The 21,789-nt window shown below is 42.3% G+C and overlaps 1 protein-coding gene across 3 annotated transcripts; it reads left to right on the top strand.

Annotated features, from left to right (window-relative positions):
* The first annotated feature begins 404 nt into the window (after positions 1-404).
* canx (calnexin) lies at positions 405-20,543 on the top strand. 3 transcript variants are annotated; one of them, XM_007908134.2, is made up of 15 exons: positions 405-461; positions 5,803-5,961; positions 6,491-6,564; positions 8,273-8,331; positions 8,591-8,732; positions 9,155-9,236; positions 10,902-11,094; positions 11,469-11,658; positions 12,919-13,032; positions 13,523-13,679; positions 13,893-14,108; positions 14,305-14,424; positions 15,715-15,817; positions 16,151-16,317; positions 16,753-20,543. In XM_007908134.2, exons 2-15 carry the CDS (start codon positions 5,806-5,808, stop codon positions 16,819-16,821), a joined length of 1,842 nt encoding a protein of 613 aa, XP_007906325.1. In that variant the 5' UTR covers positions 405-461; positions 5,803-5,805; the 3' UTR covers positions 16,822-20,543. The 3 variants fall into 3 exon arrangements, with proteins under 3 accessions (XP_007906325.1, XP_007906328.1, XP_007906327.1); XM_007908137.2 differs by lacking the exon at positions 405-461 and adding an exon at positions 573-593; XM_007908136.2 differs by lacking the exon at positions 405-461 and adding an exon at positions 599-633.
* The last annotated feature ends 1,246 nt before the right edge of the window (positions 20,544-21,789 follow it).

The raw sequence follows: 21,789 nt of genomic DNA, 5'->3' as shown, positions 1-21,789 counted from the left end.
ATGCACCTTTTCCAATCCTGGGTTGAGTGCGGCTCAGTCAGGGCTGAGGCCGCGCAGGGAGTCCTGTACTGCAGCCTGACAGTCACTACACTTAGCAGCGAACCTTGGAGCTTCAGACCACAAAGAGCCGTAGCCCCGCCCAGTGTGGGAGGGGTGACATGCGGTCACGCCTAAGGTGCGTGCGCAGCCCCCTATCCTCGCCAATCGCACTGCACTTCCTCACGCGCCACCAATCAGCGGCATCCACGCGGAGCCGGTGGGGCGGACGGAATGATTGACGGCTCCGCCGACCGATCAAAAGACGACGCGGAGTGGAGTGACTGCTCACGCGGCCAATCAGAGTGCGAGGCGGGGCGCTGGGGCCTCTGAGCCAATGAACGCGTGCGGGAGGCGTGGCTGTTCCGGAAAGGGGGCGGCGCGCGCACACCGGGTCACGTGAGGCGGCAGCGGCGGAGCAGCGGGTAAGTGGCCGCCGCCGAGGTTCGTCCGCTGCGGTTTGGGGACCGACCGTCAGATCCCGTGTCTCAGCGGCGGAGCAGCGCAGCGCAGCTCAGCGGAGGCCGGCGGCGGGGTCCGGGCCGGCGCCCGGGTTGGTCAGTGTCCGGGGCCGAACTGCGAGGGGCCGGGGACAAGGTCAGCGCCGCGCTGCGGCCCACTGTCCGCCCCGAGCCCTGCGCGCCGCGTGTGTGCACTTCCCCTCCCGACGGCCGCGGTCGCCCCGAGTGGTTCTCACCGCGGGTTGTGACTCGCGGTGAATGGATTCCGGCGGGAAGTGAAAGCGGAGCCGTCGGGGCTGTGGCGGCCGATGCGCGGCGGCGGGAGGCGGGAGGCGCCGCATTGTGCTGGAGCGGGAAAGGCGGTCCAGCGCGCAATGGCCTCTTCTGCTGCAGTATTTCAGCCGAATTTACATCGCACACAACTCGCCCCCAACCCTTTGCTCTAATTCACCCGCACTCGGGCAGTGCGGAGGGAATGGCGCTCGGGGCCGCCCCGAGGCCGACACTCCGCTACACACCGCAACTCGGCCCATTCCGCTCGTTTCTAATTAGAAAACTGCTGTTGGGCGGCGGTTTGCGCCGCACGTGTGACCCGCGGATCAGTCCCAGTGCCGCCGCCTCGAGTCGGGGGATTAATTGGGGCTGATGACAGCTTCTTACATTTGATGTATAAAGCGCTCTGAGGCGCCGCCCGGCGTGGGGGGCGCTGTATACATCCAAGTTGTTGTTGTTGTAGCGCTGAACCTCTTACATCAAACATCGGTCAACCTTCACAGGCAACTGTAGTGACTGCATTGGGGGAGGAGTGGGTGAGACGTCTCTGATTGTGAATGTTCTGTCAGTCTTCGCTTTTGCTGAGATTCCCTTCACTGCCCTCAGAATTCTGAATGTATGTGGGTGTGTGTTCAACATAACGCCGTGTGAATCAAATGCTCCGCGTTAACTCGATGCGTTAAGATCCTGAGCAACACAATCGTGATTTGTGGTAAAGCGGTTTACAATTAACTGTTCCTTGACAGTTGCAAATGTTGTTTTGGACTTTCCCATTAACACTGGGGAAATGCAACCATGTGCTGTGGATAGGCCAAGATTGAATCCTGTACTTTTTCTGTAAACTGTCTGCAGTTCAGGGCCCTTGGATCATGGACAAAGACAATTGAGAAAGAATTGCTTGTGAGGGATAAAACTTCTAGCAAGTGTGCACCCCAGTTGGTTAAATTAATGAGCAATCCAGATAAGGGTTGCTGTTTAGTGAGCACACTGTGCTGTGACTATGTGTGGTGTTCAGGTGAGGAGAGGATTGCGCTGCCTGCAATTCCCTTCACTCTGGTTATACGGTCTGTTGGCCTTCATTGTTGAGGTGAAACACGAAGAATGGGCTCTTGGGTGAGGTCCTGTAGTGTCACAGCTGCCCGTAGAAGCACATGGCAGCATGAGTCAGGATTTTCTGCAGAGGGAAAGACTGGCCGAATGACTTGACAGAATGAAGAGACCAAAAAATGGAGAAAAAAAATTAAGGAACCTTGAAGCAGATTTAGGTCAACTTGTTTTTGCAGAAGTGTGGATTTAGTCCTCGCAAGTTCTGATAGCCTGTTCTATTGTGGGAGGCCACCGAGCAAGTGGAAGGCATTGAGGAAAATAATTCCTTTGGGTGTTGAGCATTATTTGGCAGTTGGATCACAGACCTAGGAGGGTGCAGTCACTACATTGCAAAGTTAGGCTGTAGCAATTTATGGAAATGATTCTTCTAGTATCAGTTTAATAATACATTTTGCTGCTGTGGTCAATTTCCTCATGTATGCAGATGACACCCAAATCTTCTTCTACAGTTGCAAATCCACGACCACTGATGTTCTGTCAACTTGTTTGTGGAACGGACATCAAGGCCTGGATGAGCTCAGACTTCCTGCAGCTTAGCATCTACGAGACAGAAGTCATACTCCTTGGCTTCTGTCAACATTTTCTCCTGTGGCTCTGATCTCAACCTCCCCTGCCTTTCCTTAAGACGTACCGGACCTGTACGTAACGTGGGTGTCAGGTTCAATCCTCAGGTTCCTTCCTATCCCACATCCGGTCCCCCACTGGATCCCTTTCACAGAACGGGTTGACTTCAAGATCCTCACATTCGTCTACAAATTCCTTCATTCCCTGGCACCTCCCTATCTCCGACCTCCACCACCCAGGCTCTGAGACACGGCTCCTCATAAAGGGTGCTACATAAGTAAAAAATGTTCTTGTTGTAATCGGTGCTTCCTGAAACCTCCAGTTAATAACGGAATCGATGTTGCTTTTTTAAATTAGTACCTTCCAGGTGGGAACCTTCTAAGAGATTCGTGCATTTGCGTTTCAATGAAACCTGAGTAGTGTTTCCAACATAACTAAGTGGAGGCTGCACAGTATCCAGTGAGGGCTGGGTTCATTCCCGCTCACTGAGTGAGGGAATATGGGGGTGGGGGGGAGCAATTTTTTCTCTTTTGGTTGAGTAACAAAGCTTTGTAGGATGGTTAGTTATTGCCTTGGATGGGGGAGGGGAGTAAGAGAGAAAAGTAATCCCCCATCCCCATAAGTAGCTTTGTTAAGGGATAAAATGTTACGGGATAGCTGCTTTGAATTAGATTGACATTTTGTTTAGACCTAATATTTGTCTCTTCACTCACAAAACACTGACTAACTCATTCAAATGTGGCCACCAGGTTTGGACATTGCTTGGTTAATATTCTGTTAGCTGGTTATCTATGATTAAGTGAGAAGTTTAGTGCAAGGCTTACTCTTGTCAATCTTTATCCCACCAGAAAGAAATCACATCAAGTTGTCCCTTGTTCTCGTTGCTCAGCTAACATTATTTTAAGCCCTCGGGTGGGAACCATTGTGCACAAGATGAAGTACTAGAGGCATTCTCGCTGCCACTTGACATACCATGTGATGATTCCTCTTGCAATGACCAGTAGGAACATTAGTCAGAGCGTTGGCCTACATGAAAGATGCTATATAAGTGTATGTTGCTGAGAATATTGTGATAGACCAACCAGGACATGGCAACTGTAATGCCCTAAATTCTTGTTGATATGTTAGCTGAAATGTCTTTTCATGAACGTTGACTAATTTATCCGCGTTAGGGCTCTTGTATTGATTTTGAAAGCGATTTCAGAGTGTTATTGCCACTGAACATCTGATAGCTGGCATTGACACCCTCATTCCGTTTCAGGTCAGCCATTTCCTGCAAATAAAGTTCCTATTCCTAACTGATGCAGTCACATGAGATAGGTACCTGTCAGTAGCCTATAACTATTCTTGAGACTGCACTTTCCTCTATACGGTGCTGACTCATGCAAAGTGACATGGGCACTGACCTCACTGAATGGCTGTGGGGGACAATTTTCATTTGATAGCGTTTCATTAATTAGTCCATAATAAATCTGTAGACAAACCAGGTAACCATTTGTGCCAGGAGAGATCCACAAACGATCAAGAGGATGGTTGGGAGATGCTGCTTTCTCTTTTCTAACAGTGCTTCCTCTTTTCTAACCGTGTCATGGATGTTTAACGCTACTTGAACAGGCAGATGGAGGATATAATGGGCGGCATTTACTTTGCTCAGTCAATGTTTCTGAATGTCGATTAACTCCTTAATTCATATCTGTTGTAAGATCAGTGAAATATAGGAGCGCCCCACGGAAAGTTATCCTCAGATATGAGCTTTGTAACCTAAATAGTTAATTATTCAGAATTACTAGGCTTTTCACATGGAATCCATTTTTTCCCCTATTTTTCCAAACAACACTAACTTCAAACAACATCTCTTTAGATCAGTAAATTGGCCAGTAATAATTTGAAGTCTTCCAGCAGAGTAGAGGTGTGCTGATGGCTCGTGTTTGATTTACTATACTCACTTCATTGGTTTGGGTGCCGTGCTAATACATCCCTGAAAGCCAGACATCACAAATAAATTTCTATAATCTGTTCATTCCATTGTGAATTGAGTTCAGTAAACCTGTTTCCTTTCCTCCACCTCCCCCCCCCCCCCCCCTCACAAAAAATACAGGGTGTGATAATGTGTTCACAATTGTATTCGGTGAAGGAAGAGCACTGAAGTGTTTAGCTATCATACCGTGATCAATGACAAACATGTTTAGATGTTGTAAGGAAACTGCACAACACTGGTGACTGAGTGGGTAATTGCATCACATTTACTGACTTCTGTCTAATTATTGCTCCATGCTGTGTCAGCATTCCCAGGCCTGGGAGTGGGACTTGACTAGTTCTTCAGTGCCCTCTGCTGAAATGTGTGGATGTTGCAGCAAATGGAACCCAATTCCATCCTTCAGAATAAGTTGTAGAGAGTGGGGGCGCGGGAGCAGAGAAAATGTACTGAAATTGTCCTGAAATCAACATTGGTCGATAGACCGTTTTAGTCCCAGAATTATATACTTCAGCAAATGTCATATCTTGTTTCACCTTTCAATGCTCTGTGCCCTACGTTGGTTGAGGTTTTGTACATGCTCTCTAGCTTTGACAACCTGCTCCACCCCCTGTAGTACTGTGGGGTCCTGGGGCGGGAGAGAAGGCGGCTGTGCTCCATTCCCCTTGTGCTGGTGCCCAGTGTGTACACAGTTCAGCTGTACCTGACAGTTAACATTTATGCAGCAATCTTTGACTTGCAAATCAGAAAGCACCGTCTTTGGAAACTTGCCTGTGATTGTTGTTTTCCTCCTAATTTTCCTTCCCCTAAGGGACACCGTTTGCTTTTTACTCAGGGTACAGTTCTATCAGTGCACGTTTCCCTTTGATACCCGTCCTTCACATGCGGATATTTGCAGGCTATTTGTCACAAAACTAACCTGATCTTAATCTGACTCAATCTACATGTCCTGTCCAACAAGGGTCTTCAGATAGTAATTCTGGGTTGGTTTCAGGTTGGTTGTTCAATGTTTTCACCAGTGGAAGGAGAGGGTAACAGTCGTTGCCTCCTGCGTAACAGGAAGTGTTTTAATGATACTGGAATGGATCAGGCAGCTCCTCTCATAAAACCAATGGCCTAATACTAAAACCACAATCGAATCTTATTGAGCTCTACATGTGTAAACATGTTTTCTGAGCTTCATTTTACTTTGAGGAGGAATCCTTTTAACATTGGATTTTATTTTAAATGCTTGTAGGAAGAGTAGGATGCAGGGGAATGGTATATGCGTTAATTGCAGCTGATTTAATGGTGACTACTGAGCGTGTGTGTCTATTCTCAGTTTGTAAAGACTACAGGGGGAAATGAGCCAAAATGTAAAAAAAGAAATTCCTTTACCTTTCTCAGAATATGGAGCTGAAGCTGTGGCTGTTGGTGTTATTGCTGGCGATCGGGTCAGTTACTCTCCGTGCTGAAGATGATGAGGATGACATTGTTGAAGATGATGATGAGACTGCAGTAGAAAGCGAACGAGAACCGGAGCCCAGCCCCCCTCCAGCTCCCAAGGTGAGGTTCATTATTTTATACAATAAAATCATAGAAAGTACAGCACAACAGGAAGCCATTTGGCCTATTGAGCCTGTGCTTGTGTTAGGTTCTTATATGTGGAGTCAGCATTTCTAATCTTAATTAGGTACAAAGTCCCCTAATTTTCTCCGGTAGGACCTAGGCTGGAGTATTGTGCCACAAGTTATTGTCTTCAATGAGTGCAACTGTAGTAGAGCCCTGTTATAAGAAGGCAGTCAGAGGTCCATGCAATTCTAACCAGCGTTATAATGGGGTACGATTGTCATTCGGCGCTTCTGCATTTCCTGTGCATGCAGAAAGTCAGCTCTTCACATGCTAAGATTTTTTTAGTTAATTAATGTTGGGGTCCACACCCATTTGTGCTATTTACAAACCTGTATCATCATGAAGCACTATAATGGAGTGAATTCAGTAATAAAAATGTGCACCTCTTAGGATCGTTTGTAGTATCAATGCAGCACTACTTTTCAAATAAAAACACTTAATTTGTCCTCTTGCTACTTTTCAGGTTACCTACAAAGCCCCTGTTCCAAGTGGAGAGGTGCATTTTGCAGAATCATTTGATAAGGGCACCCTGGAAGGGTAAGAGAAGGCCCTTACTTTGTGTATGTCCATGGGAAATCTATAGTGTTCCTACTGTATAGTTCCTGCAGATTTAAAGAGCAATTATCAAAGCAATCTGTTGCCATCCATGACCATATGCAGATATTGGATATAGAAGTAGTAGGAGGTTGGTAGAGCTGCTTTAAAATGCACTTAGAATGATCTCACTAAGCTGGTTCCATTTTGCCTGTTTGCTGTGTCAGCTGATTTTGTTCCGCCAGGTGATATGCAGACAACGATGCAACTGAGTTTGAGGCAGTCTCAGTCACATTCATGGGCTGACAGTACAAAACTGATCCTAGCTGGCAATGTCATCCAAAGGGAAATGGTGAATGTCAGAAGTAGGGGCACTCTTCTGAGGTTGGGGTGAGGCATATAGTTTGAACGAGCAGAAGAAGCTTTTGCTGTAACTGACTTCTCAACTTGACATTGATTCGATTGGGTGATTTGCACCCAAACTGGGTGTCTCTGACACAACCTGGTTGACTTGAGGATTCAGTGTAAACTGTCTTAGAATTGTACAGCTGAAGCATTCACAAGCTGACAACAACAAATTGCACTTGTATAGTGCCCTTCACGTTGGAAAGACGTCCCAGGGCGCTGGACAATCAGGGGTTTTGATTATACTGACATAGCATAAACAAATAAAATGTGCACTTCAAATATATTACTTCATTGTCTTGAAATGCCTTCAATTCAAATTGACCTACATATCTGCTTGAATCTGATGACTTTCTTGTCACTGATCTTTTTTGTGAAACTTCATGAAGTATAGTTTTGTTCTAATTCCTGATGGGGTAAGGATGGGAAACAGAATGTTTCTCCACTTTGAACATTACTATCAATTGGTATAATGTGGACAGCAGAAGCCTGTGCCTCAACCTTGGGAGAAACTTTCTCAACTGAACCAGTGCTGAATCATTTCAGTTGTAATCCCTGGCCTTTCTGAATGAGACTGGGACGTCCACCCAACGTGAAAGGCGGTAGACCAGTATAATTTTGTTGTTGCATATTTGTACTAAGTTGAGGGCAGTTGTTTGCTCTGGACTTGTTCCTGCTGGCAACTTGTTTGAAGGACCCATGACTTGTGCGAGAGACTAATCCTTATTGTTCCCCTTAAAAAAATAGTGTTCTTTGTGACAGAGTACAAATTAATTTTAGTTCCATGCCTGAGGATAAATAATCTTATCAGAAATTTTGAGCTGGGAGTTGTATTTGAAGCAGCGGCTAGGAATAAGTTTTATTGGGCGTTAAATACCAAGTCCATAACTCTTCTCACCTGCCCAACTTCAGCAAAGTTGCTACTGGCTACTGATGACAGGATACACATGATTGACCAAGATTTTATTGAACTACTTTTAATGCAAAATGTTTGAAATCATTTTAATTGGGACGATCAGCATGAGATGTTTGGGGTGGATAGAAAAAGTACATTTTAACATAAATGTTGACTATGCAATGCATCCTAAAAGCTAAACCCAGATCCTTTAGATTGAAATCTATCTGGAACGATGTGCCAGTTTCTATACTGAACTACAATTCCAAAAATTGAGGTTATAATACATGGTGTTCTTCCCTGCGAAGGGAATTCAGTAGATCTTAAGACGAGCAGGATACCTTGCGCAATTGTGGGACTTTTTCGGAACAGCGATTTGCCAATTGATGCATTGTTCTATTTTTGCCATAGTTGGGTTGTGTCGAGAGCGAAGAAGGAGGATACAGATGAAGATATTTCCAAATACGATGGTAAGAGCATTTTCTCTGTTTGTACAATGTATAGTTGTATAACTTCTACTTTAGCCGACCTGAATCACAGCAGTTCATACTGTATAGCTTGGCTCATAGTTTGGGATAACGATGACTTACGTGTTTACTTATTAAATGATTTAGTTACAAGCTAAGCATTGGAATTCATACATAATTATTCATGTTCCTCCCAGTTGAAGATATATAGAGGTTAGTTATTATGATGGCAAAAATAGATGAAATAAATTGTTTTTTTTAGGGAAGTGGGAGGTGGAAGAAATGCGTGAGACTAACCTTGCTGGGGATAAAGGGCTGGTTCTCAAATCTCGTGCTAAGCATCATGCTATCGCTGGCATACTGAAACGACCCTTCGTTTTTGACACCAAGCCACTAATTTTACAGTAAGTGTTCACTTTATTTAAATGCCTGTAGGTTTAGAACGTTTCTAGTAATGGGAATGGATGCTCTGTGTTCCCCTTCAACCTGAATGTCTTGTGAAGCAATTGCTTTGAATATTGAACCAAAGTTTCCAAGGGATGCTTCTGTTGGTTTGTTAATGATAAACCACCTGAGCACAAATTAATGAAATATTTGAAAATGTTAATCTGCTAATATGATCTATTCTGAGCACTGTAATGTCATTTCATTCTTGGGAGCCAGGTGTGAGTCCAGCTCTGATTGCCTGAATGGAAATCCTGTTCTAATAGCTCTGGAGGCGACATGAGATCCATATTTGAGCCTGGACCACAGTGAACCTCAAATCTTGTATAAAAGTTGCAGAATACAAACTGCCTTTAGTGAATTTTTAAAATTATTTTTCCAGGTATGAAGTGAATTTTCAGAATGGAATTGAATGTGGTGGTGCCTACATAAAGCTACTCTCAAAAACCAAAGATTTAGTGCTGGTGAGTGGGGTTCTGTTGTGCGGTTCACATTCTGAATCTGAATCTCCTGTTTGTACTGGTTCAATTCTAAACTACTGGGAATTTTTTGGTGGTTCATTACAATTTTGACACCATTCCCTGATATTTATACATTTGTGGAAAAAGTGCAACAACTGTATGTAAACACTGAGGAAGCACACATGTAACAGTGGGATTTTGGACAAAAGGATCACTAAATATTTGATATGATAAAAATAGATTGGAAGCCTGAGGAGCTTGAATATTGAGAGTTAATACAGTGTAACTACATCTACTTGGTTTCTACAATGGCTCAGTGTTTCAATGTGGTGTGTACCACTTAGCCATCAAAGCTGAACAGGACAGTTTAACTACAGATCAAACAATCACTCGCACTGGATTAATTGGGCTGGATTTCTGAACTGTGTGTATAACAACAACAACTTGCACTTATTATAGCGGCTTGCACGCAGGGGAGTGTCTCAGAGCGCTTAACAGTGGCGAAGCCTGACTGAGCTGGGGTGGAAGTGGCCGTAAGCATGGTTGAACAGGAAGCTTTTCAGGCAGGACTTGAAAAAGGGGTGAGAGTGGACAAGCGGAGGGATTGAGGGAGAATGTTCCAGAGCTTTGGGGCCTAGTGGCTGAAAGTGCGAGCTCCATTGGTGGGGCGGAGGGTGCGAGGGACAAGCAGGAGCCGGTGCCAGTTGAGCGGAGGCGCCGGGATGCGGACTGGGGAGTTAGGAGGTTGGAGAGGTAGGGAGGTGCCAGAAAGGGAAGGGATTTGAACATGAGTGCGAGGATTTTTTTATATATATATTTGATGTATGAGGTTTAGGGAAACTGGAGTATCCAGTGTAAGTTTCTGGCTAGAGGGGAGTTGGATGTGTGTCAATAAGTAGTTTGACTGGTTTTGATCTGTGCTTTTTATTGGGTACTTTGCCAACTCTATTATACTGCAACAAAAGCAGGAATATTACAGCATTCAAGGGGAAAAAAGAGAGTGATGTGGAGGATTCTGGTCAGCTATCAGGGTGTTGGTCCCCATTGATTTAAAAAAAAATGCTGCTGCTCAGCACACAAATCGTCTCCTCCAGTTTTGCCTCTTCAAGAAAGACCTGACCAGTTTCCACAATTCTCAAACTGTAGGAAATTTCACTTATGGTACTGAAGACTTAAACATCTCCTGAAAGCTAAGAGAAAGATGTGTACTTTTGAATAGACTGCACTTGACTGGACATTGTTCCTTCAGTGTGATTACTTAGCTGGAGGTGGATTAGCTAAATCAGATCATAATGTTACTGGTTCATACCTGTCGCATTCTCCACTCTAAAATCCAAATTGTTGACATGAAGTACATCTCTAAGGAGTGGAGTATGCAATTAACTACACCGTAGAAATAATTCCCTATAGTTTCTGTGGCTGTCACTTCCAACACTTCATCAGTGCCTTCGGTATGATTTTACTTGCTTAGTGTGCTCTTCTGATATCAAATTGATGTTTTGTCCCTTAATGTACCAATGTTTCAAGAACAATTTTAATGAACACTTTTGATGGAGGTGATGACATCTGATGCTCTTCACTACAATGTTCTGAGGATTCTTTGTCTTCAATTAAATGGGCTTCAAAGGCTATTTATTCTAATATGGAAATACACTCTTATCTTTGTAGGAAAAATTCTATGACAAAACCCCATATACCATCATGTTTGGACCAGACAAATGTGGTGAAGATTACAAACTGCACTTCATCTTCAGACACAAGAACCCCAAAACTGGCGAGTACGAGGAGAAACACGCAAAACGCCCAGACGTAGATCTTAAAACCTATTACTCGGATAAGAAGACTCACCTCTATACACTAGGTACTGCTGAACAAATGACTGTGTTATTCTTAAAATTCTTGTTAATCAGCCTCTTCTCCCCTTCCCCAGGAATGGTGGATCTGAATCTCTCCAACTTGGGGATACTAGTTTTGCTATTGTAACTCGTCCAATAGAAGCTTACAGTGGAGCAATATGAGCCAAAGATTTGCTCTTCGTCCCATCTTTATGTATAGTTGAGGGTTTTGCTGTTCTGGGGCCTCCGGTGTGCATGGCAGTGGAGAATAGTTTTGTGTATAAATCCGTGCCTTCTCCTAATCTCTCATCCTGTCTTTAGAAGGTGGAATGTGTACACAATAAAATTGTTTTGAAAACTTCCACTGATTGTATAATTTTGTTTTCTTTCCTTCTTGTAGTGCTCAATCCTGACAACTCGTTTCAGATACTGATAGATCAAACAGTTGTTAACAGTGGAAACCTTCTGGAAGATATGACTCCTCCTATTAACCCGGCACAAGAGATTGAGGATCCCGATGATCAGAAACCAGAAGACTGGGATGAAAGGCCTAAAATTGCTGACCCTGATGCAGCGAAACCTGATGACTGGTTAGTAGTGAGTTTGGGGTTTTGCACAGTGAAATAGATTTGAAATGCAGGTGTGCATCATGTACAATTTCCACTTTTCATAGATTCATAGAATGTTACGACACAGAAGGAGGCCATTCGGCCCATCGAGTCTGTGCGGGTCTTTGACAGAGCGTCACTTTCTAACCCCAATCACCAGCTTTCTCCCCATAACCCCACAAACCCGTCTTCCCCCGATACCTATCCAGTTCTCCCTTAAAAGCTGTTATCGAATCGGACTTCACTGTCCTTTCGGACGGATCATTCCAAATTCTAACAACTCACTGAGTGAAAACATTTCTTCTAACCTCCCCTCTGCTTCTTTTGGTGATATCTTCAGACTGTGACCGCGGGTCACAGACACACTGACCAGTGGAAACAACTTTTCCCTATCTCGCCTGTCACAACCTTTCATGATCTTGAAGACCTATCAGGTCTCCGTGTAACCTTCTCTGCTCTAATGGGAAAAGTCCTAACTTCTCCACTGTCCTCATAGCTAAGGTTCCCCATTCCTGGTATCATTCTCGTGAATCTTCTCTGCACCCTTTCCAGTGCCTTAATGTCCTTCCTGAAGAAAGGTGCTCAGAACTGGAAGCAGTACTGCTGAGGCCTAACCAGTGTTTTGTATAGATTAACCATAACCTCCCTACTCTTGTACTCTATGCCCCTACTAATAACGCTCAGTACACCAAATGCCTTTTTTACTGCCTTATCTACCTGCCCCGCTACCTTTAATGATTCGCTTACTTGAACACCCAGATCTCTCTGTACGTTCACCCCCCCTTAAGATTGAGCTCCAAGTCTATATTGCCTCCTATCATTTTTCCTACCTAAGTGTATCACCTCACACTTATCCACATTGCAATCCATCTGCCACATGTCAGCCCATTCCACCATGTCACTTTTAACATAGTTTCAAGGTGACTTTACCCATCGTACACCTATTAAATTTGTTTTGAATTACAAAAGCTAGGATGGTCTGAGAAGGAACACGCACCACCAGCAGCCACTGAGCTCAAAAACAAGGAATACAGCATATGATATGTCCACAAGATCTTCAAAGAGCCCAAATGACGCAAGAAGCTGCTGAATGCTGATCAGAAGACTGGTGGGCTCACTAGGTTGAGTTGCCAGGCTGGTTATCTTTGTAACACAGTTTGTTTATGCTAAACTAGACACACATCACTTCTATGCTGGAAGGTTTGAGGGTTTTAATCTGATTTATCGAGTGTCTGTTCACAGGGATGAAGATGCTCCTGCTAAGATTCCAGATGAAAATGCCATGAAGCCTGAAGGCTGGCTGGATGATGAGCCCGAGTATATTGCTGACCCCGATGCAGAAAAACCAGAGGACTGGTAGGTTTAGCTTAGTTTGTCTTCTGCGTTTAGATGCTGCACTTATACCAGTTTATGAATGTTTTAGTATTGATTGTGTGCAGATGATGTGTTTGCCTTGCAGAAACTAACTGAGGTGGGGCTGTTGCCGCATGCTGTCTGTGTCAGTGTAATGGGTTTAATTCAGGGGTTGGCTGCCATAACATGAAAATCCAGCATCATGTTTACTATTTTTTAGGTTTTATTTTCAAGCATGAAAAACTAGCAAGTGAAGCTGCTGTTGGGTCTGGTGCCAAACAGCACATTAAAATTAAATGCTGTAAAATATGCTTTGCTTAACTGTGAAAACGCCACTGCCCATATTTTGTTGCTAATACAGCAAGAAACCTATTGCCAGAAAATCTCTTCAAATCAAATGCGGGGATTCTTCCTATTCTGCTGATTTAGATCATTGTTCAGAGCTTGGAACAAAATGCTACTGTTACACATTTTATGTTTTCTTCCTATTTAGGGATGAGGATATGGATGGTGAGTGGGAGGCTCCTCAGGTTTCGAATACGAAGTGTGAATCTGCTCCCGGATGTGGGCAGTGGAAAGTGCCGATGATCGATAATCCAGATTACAAGGGTAAATGGAAGGCCCCAATGATCGACAATACCAACTACCAGGTGCTGTTAGATTTTAAATGTATTTGAATTGTATTTTGACCCTTCTTTAACACAGTGTACAATAATGAATATTTAGATATTCTTGTGTTCTACAATGGCATTTACTTGCATCCAGTCTCAATTGACTTTGTTACAGATTCTAATATCGTCATTGCTGATCAATGGTACATTTGTAATTTCAACCAGCTTTCTGACCTCTACTTTCTCGTTTAGGGTGTCTGGAAACCAAGGAAGATCCAGAATCCAGACTATTTTGAGGATTTGCATCCGTTCAAGATGACACCCTTCATTGCTGTTGGCTTGGAGCTGTGGTCCATGTCATCTGATATCTTCTTCGACAACTTCATCATCACCACTGACAAGGCAGTGGCTGACCAATGGGGCAATGATGGTTGGGGTCTGAAGAAAACAGCTGAGGGCGCTGCTGAGGTATGGAGTAAATGCAGTTAACAATCCAATAAATCCCAAACATTTCACTTGTATTAATTTATCCTCTTCTCACTCTTGCTATTTCTTGGCGATCCTCCCTAAAAAAAAACACACACTTAGCCCTGCACCTTAGATCAATTGCCTCTTTTTTTCCCCACTAATGTGTTAAATTAGCTTAACCTTGTGTTGTTTGCAGCCTGGAGTAGTGGGACAGCTGATGTCTGCAGCAGAGGAGCGTCCATGGCTATGGGTTATATACATCCTGATTGTAGCCCTCCCTGTGTTCCTGGTTATTGTATTCTGCTGTACTGGAAAGGTAGGAAGCTTTGTCTTGCGGAGAAGCAACAGATGATTTGTATAATCTCCCCCCTGCCGAGTCCTTCTCCATTAATATATCATAATGCAGCGTTGCCATGTATATTCCATTACTTGATTCATAGTTTAGGTTTCATTTAATGAGATCTAGACTGATTAGTTCCATACCAAAATGTAATACCATAGGCTATAAAATTAGTTTTGCTGTTTGTAGTTAAGTAAAGAAAGGTTTACCTGCTGAATGTGGGTAACCAGATTTATTAGTCATCGGAGCTCAGGTATGCAGTTTAATTTGATTGGACATTCTCAGGTGTAATTGAGGCCAGAAGTGTAGGTTTTCTAAGCCCTGTAGAACATTTCAGCAGGAAGAATTCTGCAAGTTAGTTTTGGCTGAACAAGATGTGACAGGGCTCACTGAAGGATCATTTCAGTATGTAATAGCTTCCAAACTTCACGCATAGTCTACTTGGTGAGTAGAAACAGCAAAAGCTTCCAAGTTCTCCTTCTGCCCTGAATCAGATGATTCACATAATACTCGGAAACCAGTGAGTCTATGTACTCTGCTTTTTTGTCAGTCTGTGGGAGAGCACAGAGAATCATTTGTTCACCAACAAATATACATCCACTGCACTTTGAGATGTTTAATGTTTGAAAGCACTAGTTGAGGATTTTTTGATTATATGTACAGTGCATTCACCTCATGTTCAGCATGGTCCTAGGCTACCTGCAGGTGTAGTTTAAAAAGTTCAAACTGTGGCCAATGTACAAGATTCAATCTCAACACTCGACTCAAATAACTGGAATGGGCTGACGCTCTGCTACTCGTTGCATAATATTATCTTGGGTGTTGTCGAGGCAGACATTGACTCCACCTTGAAATGGTTGCTTCTTGAAGACCTGTTGTAAAATTACTTAATTAACATAAGGCTGTATAAAGATCGTCTGCTTATTTAGGCATTTTGTGGGATGAAGCTTGTATCGACTGTAAAAGTTGGTTGTTAGGGATATCAGGATTGCATTCCTTCCTGACTTATATTTTGTAGCCCTCATAAGGTAAGTTCATGAAAATATGTTTGATCCTGATCTTAGAAACGTAACTTTGTAGATTTTGTTGAGACAGGTACATTTTGAGGCATTTCCTGCTCTAGGTAGGTTCAGATTCAGAACTTATCATTGGACTATTTGTGTTTGCATTTGAAGCTTTACAGATGCCAGATCTGGGTGCAATACTTAGTTGTACTTTAGGTGTTGGTCATCAGAATGAAGTTAGAATTAAAATCCTTCATTGTAGAAAGACGCTGCTGCTGAGTATAAGAAGACAGATGCACCACAGCCTGATGTGAAAGAAGAGGAGGAAAAGGAAGAAGAGAAGAAAACAAAACTAGAGAAAACAGGCAAGTTAACCAAGACCATTGGCAGATTTGGTGGGAATTCCTTTTAGATATAAGAAACCAGCCCCTGACAAATATTGTGCTTAAGCAGTTCTGACATTCATTGATCAATTCATTGACATTCATTGTATATCTCCTGTTATTGGCTTGTGTGATTGGAGCCAATGCAAATGTATGCCAGAGCACACTACAGCCTTCAAGGATTTGTGGGGAATGGGGAAATGCTCTTATGATGCATTCCTTGTTATCAGTCCTTGTGTAAGCCTATAGAATTTGTGTTCCTTTGTGAGACTGTATAAATCTAAGAGTGTTCCGATGATTTTAATGTTTCTGCAGAAGAAGAAAAGCAGAGTGATGTGGAAGACAACCCTGTAAAAGCAAAACAGGAGGGTGATGAGGAGGAGGAGGGCAAGGAAGAAGAGGATGCCGAGGAGGAGGAGGAGGATGAGGACGAGGAGGAAGAGGAGGATGAGAAGGGTCAAGGTGACGAGCGCAGTGAAGAGGTAAATTGTTGAAATTTACTTATTTCATTTTGTTTGGCATAGCCCAGGTTAGAAAAAAAATCTTTAAACAGCCAGCAGGTTTTGATTTATTCAGCTTTTGTCATTTGATGTATTTGTGCAATGGTAACTTGATTAAATCATACAGTGTAAACTCTGTTATTATGTGTTTTGGTTTAGTGTGCAGTCGCAAGAGGCCTCCTAATATCCAGGGGCATCCAGCACAGGTTGCTGGACACCAGGAGATTTTCTGCAACTGTGCACTAAGTAATCTGGGCAGCCTGTATTTATCTTTTTTGAAAGGAGGAACAGATTAATGAAGATTGTGTTTATTCACCCCAGTTCTAATTATGTTGAATATAGAATGAAACTGAAAATTTAAAAGCTGATGTGATTAAGATTGCAGTCCTATCTAACATGTGGGCATTTGCATTGCAGAATAAAGATGATTCATCACCATCGCCAAGGAATAGAAAACAAGGAAAGACTGCAGAAGCACCTCAGTAACATCACCCAGTAATGCTGAACTTTTAGGGAGACCACCATGAATGGAAATATAGGGAGCTGAAATTCTACAGAATTACATGAAACTAGATTGTGCACAAGAAAAAGAAACTCGCCACATTGGCCAAACACTATGTAGACCAGGTCATTGTAAGTTTTGAGCAAGGACTGTAATCTGAATCGAAATATACTTTAAAATGAGTTTCCTGCTTTTTGGTGAAAGTGCTATACTGTTACAACCTTCAAATCAATTCCAGATATCTGCCAAAATATTTTCAGGCTTGCTAAATAAAATTTTAAAACATTAACTGCCTAATTAAGGCGATGGATGTAGTGCGGAACAGGCATTTGTATACTGTGTACAGACAAAATCCCCAAATGGCTCAACTGAAAAATACAACAGATCAAAATTTCCGTGTGCATAACAAAAAAAATAGAATGCCATGTCACACAGAAGCAGAAATTCTCCACTATGTAAGAATTTGATGTATGGGAGCAATGAAGAAGCAAGAGTAGTTGGCTATGCTTGTATACCATGCTTCATTGCTTTGCATTTACTCCTAAACCTTCCTGAGGAAACTTGCCAAGTGAAAGCTGAGAACATTTGTTTCAGTTTTTGTGATGCTGTGTAGTGTTATTGGAGATTAATAATCAGGTAGGCCAAAAAAGTTTTCCTTTCAAAACAATTTAAGTATTTTAAGACCAATGTCTCTAGGACTGTACTTTCTTCTCTAAACATTCTGCTTTTCCCCTTTGTGGCAAAAGTTTCACTAAATTATGCTTAAAGGAACTTTGCTTCGATCTACATTTACATTTTTAGTAACACTTTGAATTTTCTAACCAATCCCACTAATTTGAAACATAAATCACTGAATTTAGCAGTTACAATAGCTAATAAATATATGATTATGTAACAGTCACAATGGTAATTGGCCTATCCCACCCTCACACAAATGGTCTTTGAATAATTTTGTATGTGTATTGTGGACCTGATTGGTCTTGTTAACAGAACAGACTAAACCCAACTTTTTTGCCTCTTAAAAAGTTAACGCTCTGATCTCTGTCCTGCCTATTGTATTTTTTTCACTAACCAGGGAAATCCAATGCTGGTATAAGATTGATATCAATGTTTTTACTTAGAACAATTACTATTGCTATCAAAATAGAGTGAAAAATGGAAACCACGTAGAAAGTTAGTGTTTACATAATCTAGCATTTCGATTCTTTCATGTTTCTCTAGTTTAAGGTAGTGATCTCTGAATGCATTACACATAAATCTATAATTTTTCTAAATATAAAAATCTCATCCCCACCTCATGGTTGGTTCACTTTTGTTTCCTGTATTGTTACTTCATTCAAACTGAATGCAGGGCTATTTTTACATTAAGCACCTGTTTATTTGCAGATCTATCTTTAGTATTTTGTGTGTGTTTGATCCTTGATCGGCGAGTTGGATATCTGTGTAGACCTAGCTAGGAGTTTCTAATTCCTACTGAGCACGCCCAGAATTTTGGGATACGTTTTGGACTTGTGTAAGTCTTGTCTATCTAGTTGCTATGAAGGAAATGCTGCAGGTAATATCTGCATTATTTAACTGTTCAGCTGGTTTCCTGGCATAGTTTAGAATTTACACGATACAAAAATGCGTGATTGGGAATTAGAAAGCATTTTTGCAGTGGGGTAAACTGTATGGAATTCAGAGGCCATGAAAACCCTTCCATTCTGCAGTCTCAGTACTATCTGGATGTTCTGGGTTGGGGAATTTGGTTGAATTTGAACCATGTCATTATGGACCAAGAAATGCTTGATGGCACCAATTACAAAGTGGAACATTTTCTAGTACAGATATTGCTCACTGATTGTCACACAATGGTTCGAACAGTGTTTTTCTCAATAACATGGTGCACAGTTAAGAACTATCATTGCAGTACTGATCACTATATAAGCAACTTAATATGATTCTGCAAGTGATCAACAAGCCAATGATTTGGTGGAAGTATGCCTTTAGTAATCGAGCTATTCCAAGTGCAAGTCTTTACTTTTTCAGTTATGAGTTGTGAATCTTTCAAATAGAAGTCTCCTCGATGGTTTATATCTACATTTTCTTGCATTGTATAGGAAATTCCTATCTTAGATGATTGCACACAGAGGTTAAACACTGAAGCAAAATAGAATGCACTGAATGCATATAGTTTTTAGTATTTAGCTTGAATATTTGCACAAAATTCTAACCAAATCCCAAATGTAGACATTTGTGTTCATTCGATGAAAGGTTTTAGTTTATTTGGTCAGTGCTCGTTTTTCCCCACCCTCCAAAAAAAATTGTGAAATTGTTTAAGAATCCTACTACATTACTTAAACCATTCCTACTGTTTAGGCACGGGGGTTGAGAAAGGCCATTCCATCAGTGGAAGTGCCAGAATAAGTAATCAATGCAAAATATAGAATCCCCACAGCAAGGAAATTTTCTGTAACCAGTCAATCTTGCACTGGGTTATTGAATTTAGATTTTAACTGCTATTGAACTAAAGTCAGACTCTTGTTACGTTTTAAATCCAAAAATGGTTGCAGATCTTCACTCCCAGGTTATATTTTAATTATCATTGTGTTCAATTTTTCACTAAATAAATGAAGGCTATTGAAAGTTACCAGTATTGGTAAATGTCCTTCTGACCGTAGTTGCAGAAAAAAATGCTTAACTCCTTGCCCTGAAAATTTGGTGTACTTATACCAATCTGATTATTTTTCTCAACATTTCTGCTACATGTTCTTATGCACTGAATTCAAGTTATTTTTTTGCTACCAGTGTTCAATCTGTTTTGCTGTGTAGGTTGTATGAAAAGATGCATGAGATTCCTATGATGCCCACCTTTTCCTTGATTCTTCCAAGTATGGAGCTTTATAGTTTTGATAATTATCTGCCATATAAATGAATGTAATGGCAAATGTACATTTTTAAAAGTAAGTGATGCAATGCTTCTCATCCCAAACCTATAAAAGCCTATATTCTCTTCTTGATTGCCATCAGAGTACTTTCAAAAATGACTGGGAGAACTAGTTTTGAAATATTACCTTGCATAGATCAGTGTGCTGGCAGCATGATGTAATATTATAGTTCGGCAAATGCTCGTCCATGAACGTTCTGCTCTACTTTGATCTGCAGGTGGCTGAAGTTCATTGAATGTGATGAACAGTGTGGCCAATTTATTTTTTTCTCTCTGCTGTTAAGCTTTATAAGCAGCTAGATTTTGAAAATTAGTAAATTTGTCACATATTGGTAAGTAGGTTGGAGCATTAATCAGAGATGGCTACACCCAATGATAACAGAAATGAAAGTTGGGTTACTTGGCCTACTCAAAATAGTGTTGATGGCACTAACGTTTTACCAGAAAATGCATCTGAATGATTTCACAGTTCTTAACTGGATGCTTGTGTAAAAACTACAGATGATTCTTATCCAACAACTATTGTAAACTTTTGCCTGTAATTTTTAAATACTGTATTGATGGTGTTAAATGCTGTTTCTGTACTAGTGTACCATAAAAGAAGATTTCAGTTGTCATTGTGCTCCTAAACTCTGTGCTGGTATATAACTTATGATGAAAATTAAAATAACAGCTCACTGTGTACTATGCTGGTTAATACAGTGTGCTTTTTCCAGTATCTTGCTACTTCAAAGTAATTCCAAGCATCTAAATAAATGGAAAAATCTGAAGATAGATAGATATTTTGAGTTGTTCACTGATTCCTTCCTAACTATGTGCTTGATCACTAATGAAACATTTCCTTCATCGTAATAACAACTTTAGTTTTTTTTATTAGACTTTTTTGTAAAAATGCTTTTGCTACCTTGTGTAAAGGCCACTATTTTGTTCTATGAGATTATCAAATGCATTGTTAGGCATTCTATTTTTAACTCTTATTGTATAACAACATAAATTTAACCTTCCAAGGAGAATCTTGAGTTTTGATTATAGTTTTTGGAACATTAGGCAAAATTGGTATTGTTTTCTCATTCAAATTTGTTTGAGTGCTTCCCTTGCAGAATTGTAAAATTCAAGATCATGTGATGATAAAATGGTTCCTGTAACTAAAATAATTAAACTATAGTTGTGTGGACTTTTGATTATCAAACTGTTTTGGATAATTCAATTTAAACACCTTGTCAAGACTGTTAAAAGGGTCAATTCTTAAGTTAGCTGTTGAAATGCAGAGTTGCTCAGGTGGATTGGTCTCCTGTGCAGTGACTGTCTGGATGTGGAATTGCTATATGAATGCAATTTGTTGTTGAAGACGGGGTTGGTTTTTGGCCATTGTATCCCCAGTGGGAAAATCACCTGAGCCCATAGCTGAGGAATGAGGGGGGAGAGGAGAGGAGGGGAGGGGTTGGGGTTGGGATTGTGCGGCTGTCACTGTCGGGGATTGGTTGACGCTGTAGCATTCGGGGTTGGATTACACAGTCCAAACAGCTGCTTTTAGTGAAGTGACTTGAAAAGAGCCGCGTTGGACACACTCCTGGGGGGGGGGGGGGACACACTCCTGGGGGGTGGGGGGGTCACTCCTGGGGGGGGACACTCCTGGGGGGTGTGGGGGACACTCCTGGGGGGGGACACTCCTGGGGGGTGGGGGGTCACTCCTGGGGGGGACACTCCTGGGGGGGGACACTCCTGGGGGGTGGGGGACACACTCCTGGGGGGTGGGGGACACTCCTGGGGGGTGGGGGGACACTCCTGGGGGGTGGGGGGGGGACACTCCTGGGGGGGGGGGGGGGCACTCCTGGGGGGTGTGTGGGGGGGTATACCTTGTGTTGAAGGCCTATATGTTTGTGGCAGAGCTATAAGTGTCAGAGAGTCCGGACCAGCGGTCACTCTCACCCGAGGCGGTGTGTGCAGTTCGAGCCGCAGTCCAATCACATGGCCATAGCCGACACCTGAACGCGGCGCCGGTGGGGTCCGACCTGTTGGCGACCCT

The sequence above is a fragment of the Callorhinchus milii genome, unplaced genomic scaffold, assembly GCF_018977255.1.
Source record: "Callorhinchus milii isolate IMCB2004 unplaced genomic scaffold, IMCB_Cmil_1.0 Scaffold13, whole genome shotgun sequence".
Taxonomy (NCBI): Eukaryota; Metazoa; Chordata; class Chondrichthyes; order Chimaeriformes; family Callorhinchidae; genus Callorhinchus; species Callorhinchus milii.
Note: the sequence above shows the minus strand (reverse complement) of the source record. Positions and strands in the feature narration are given on the sequence as shown.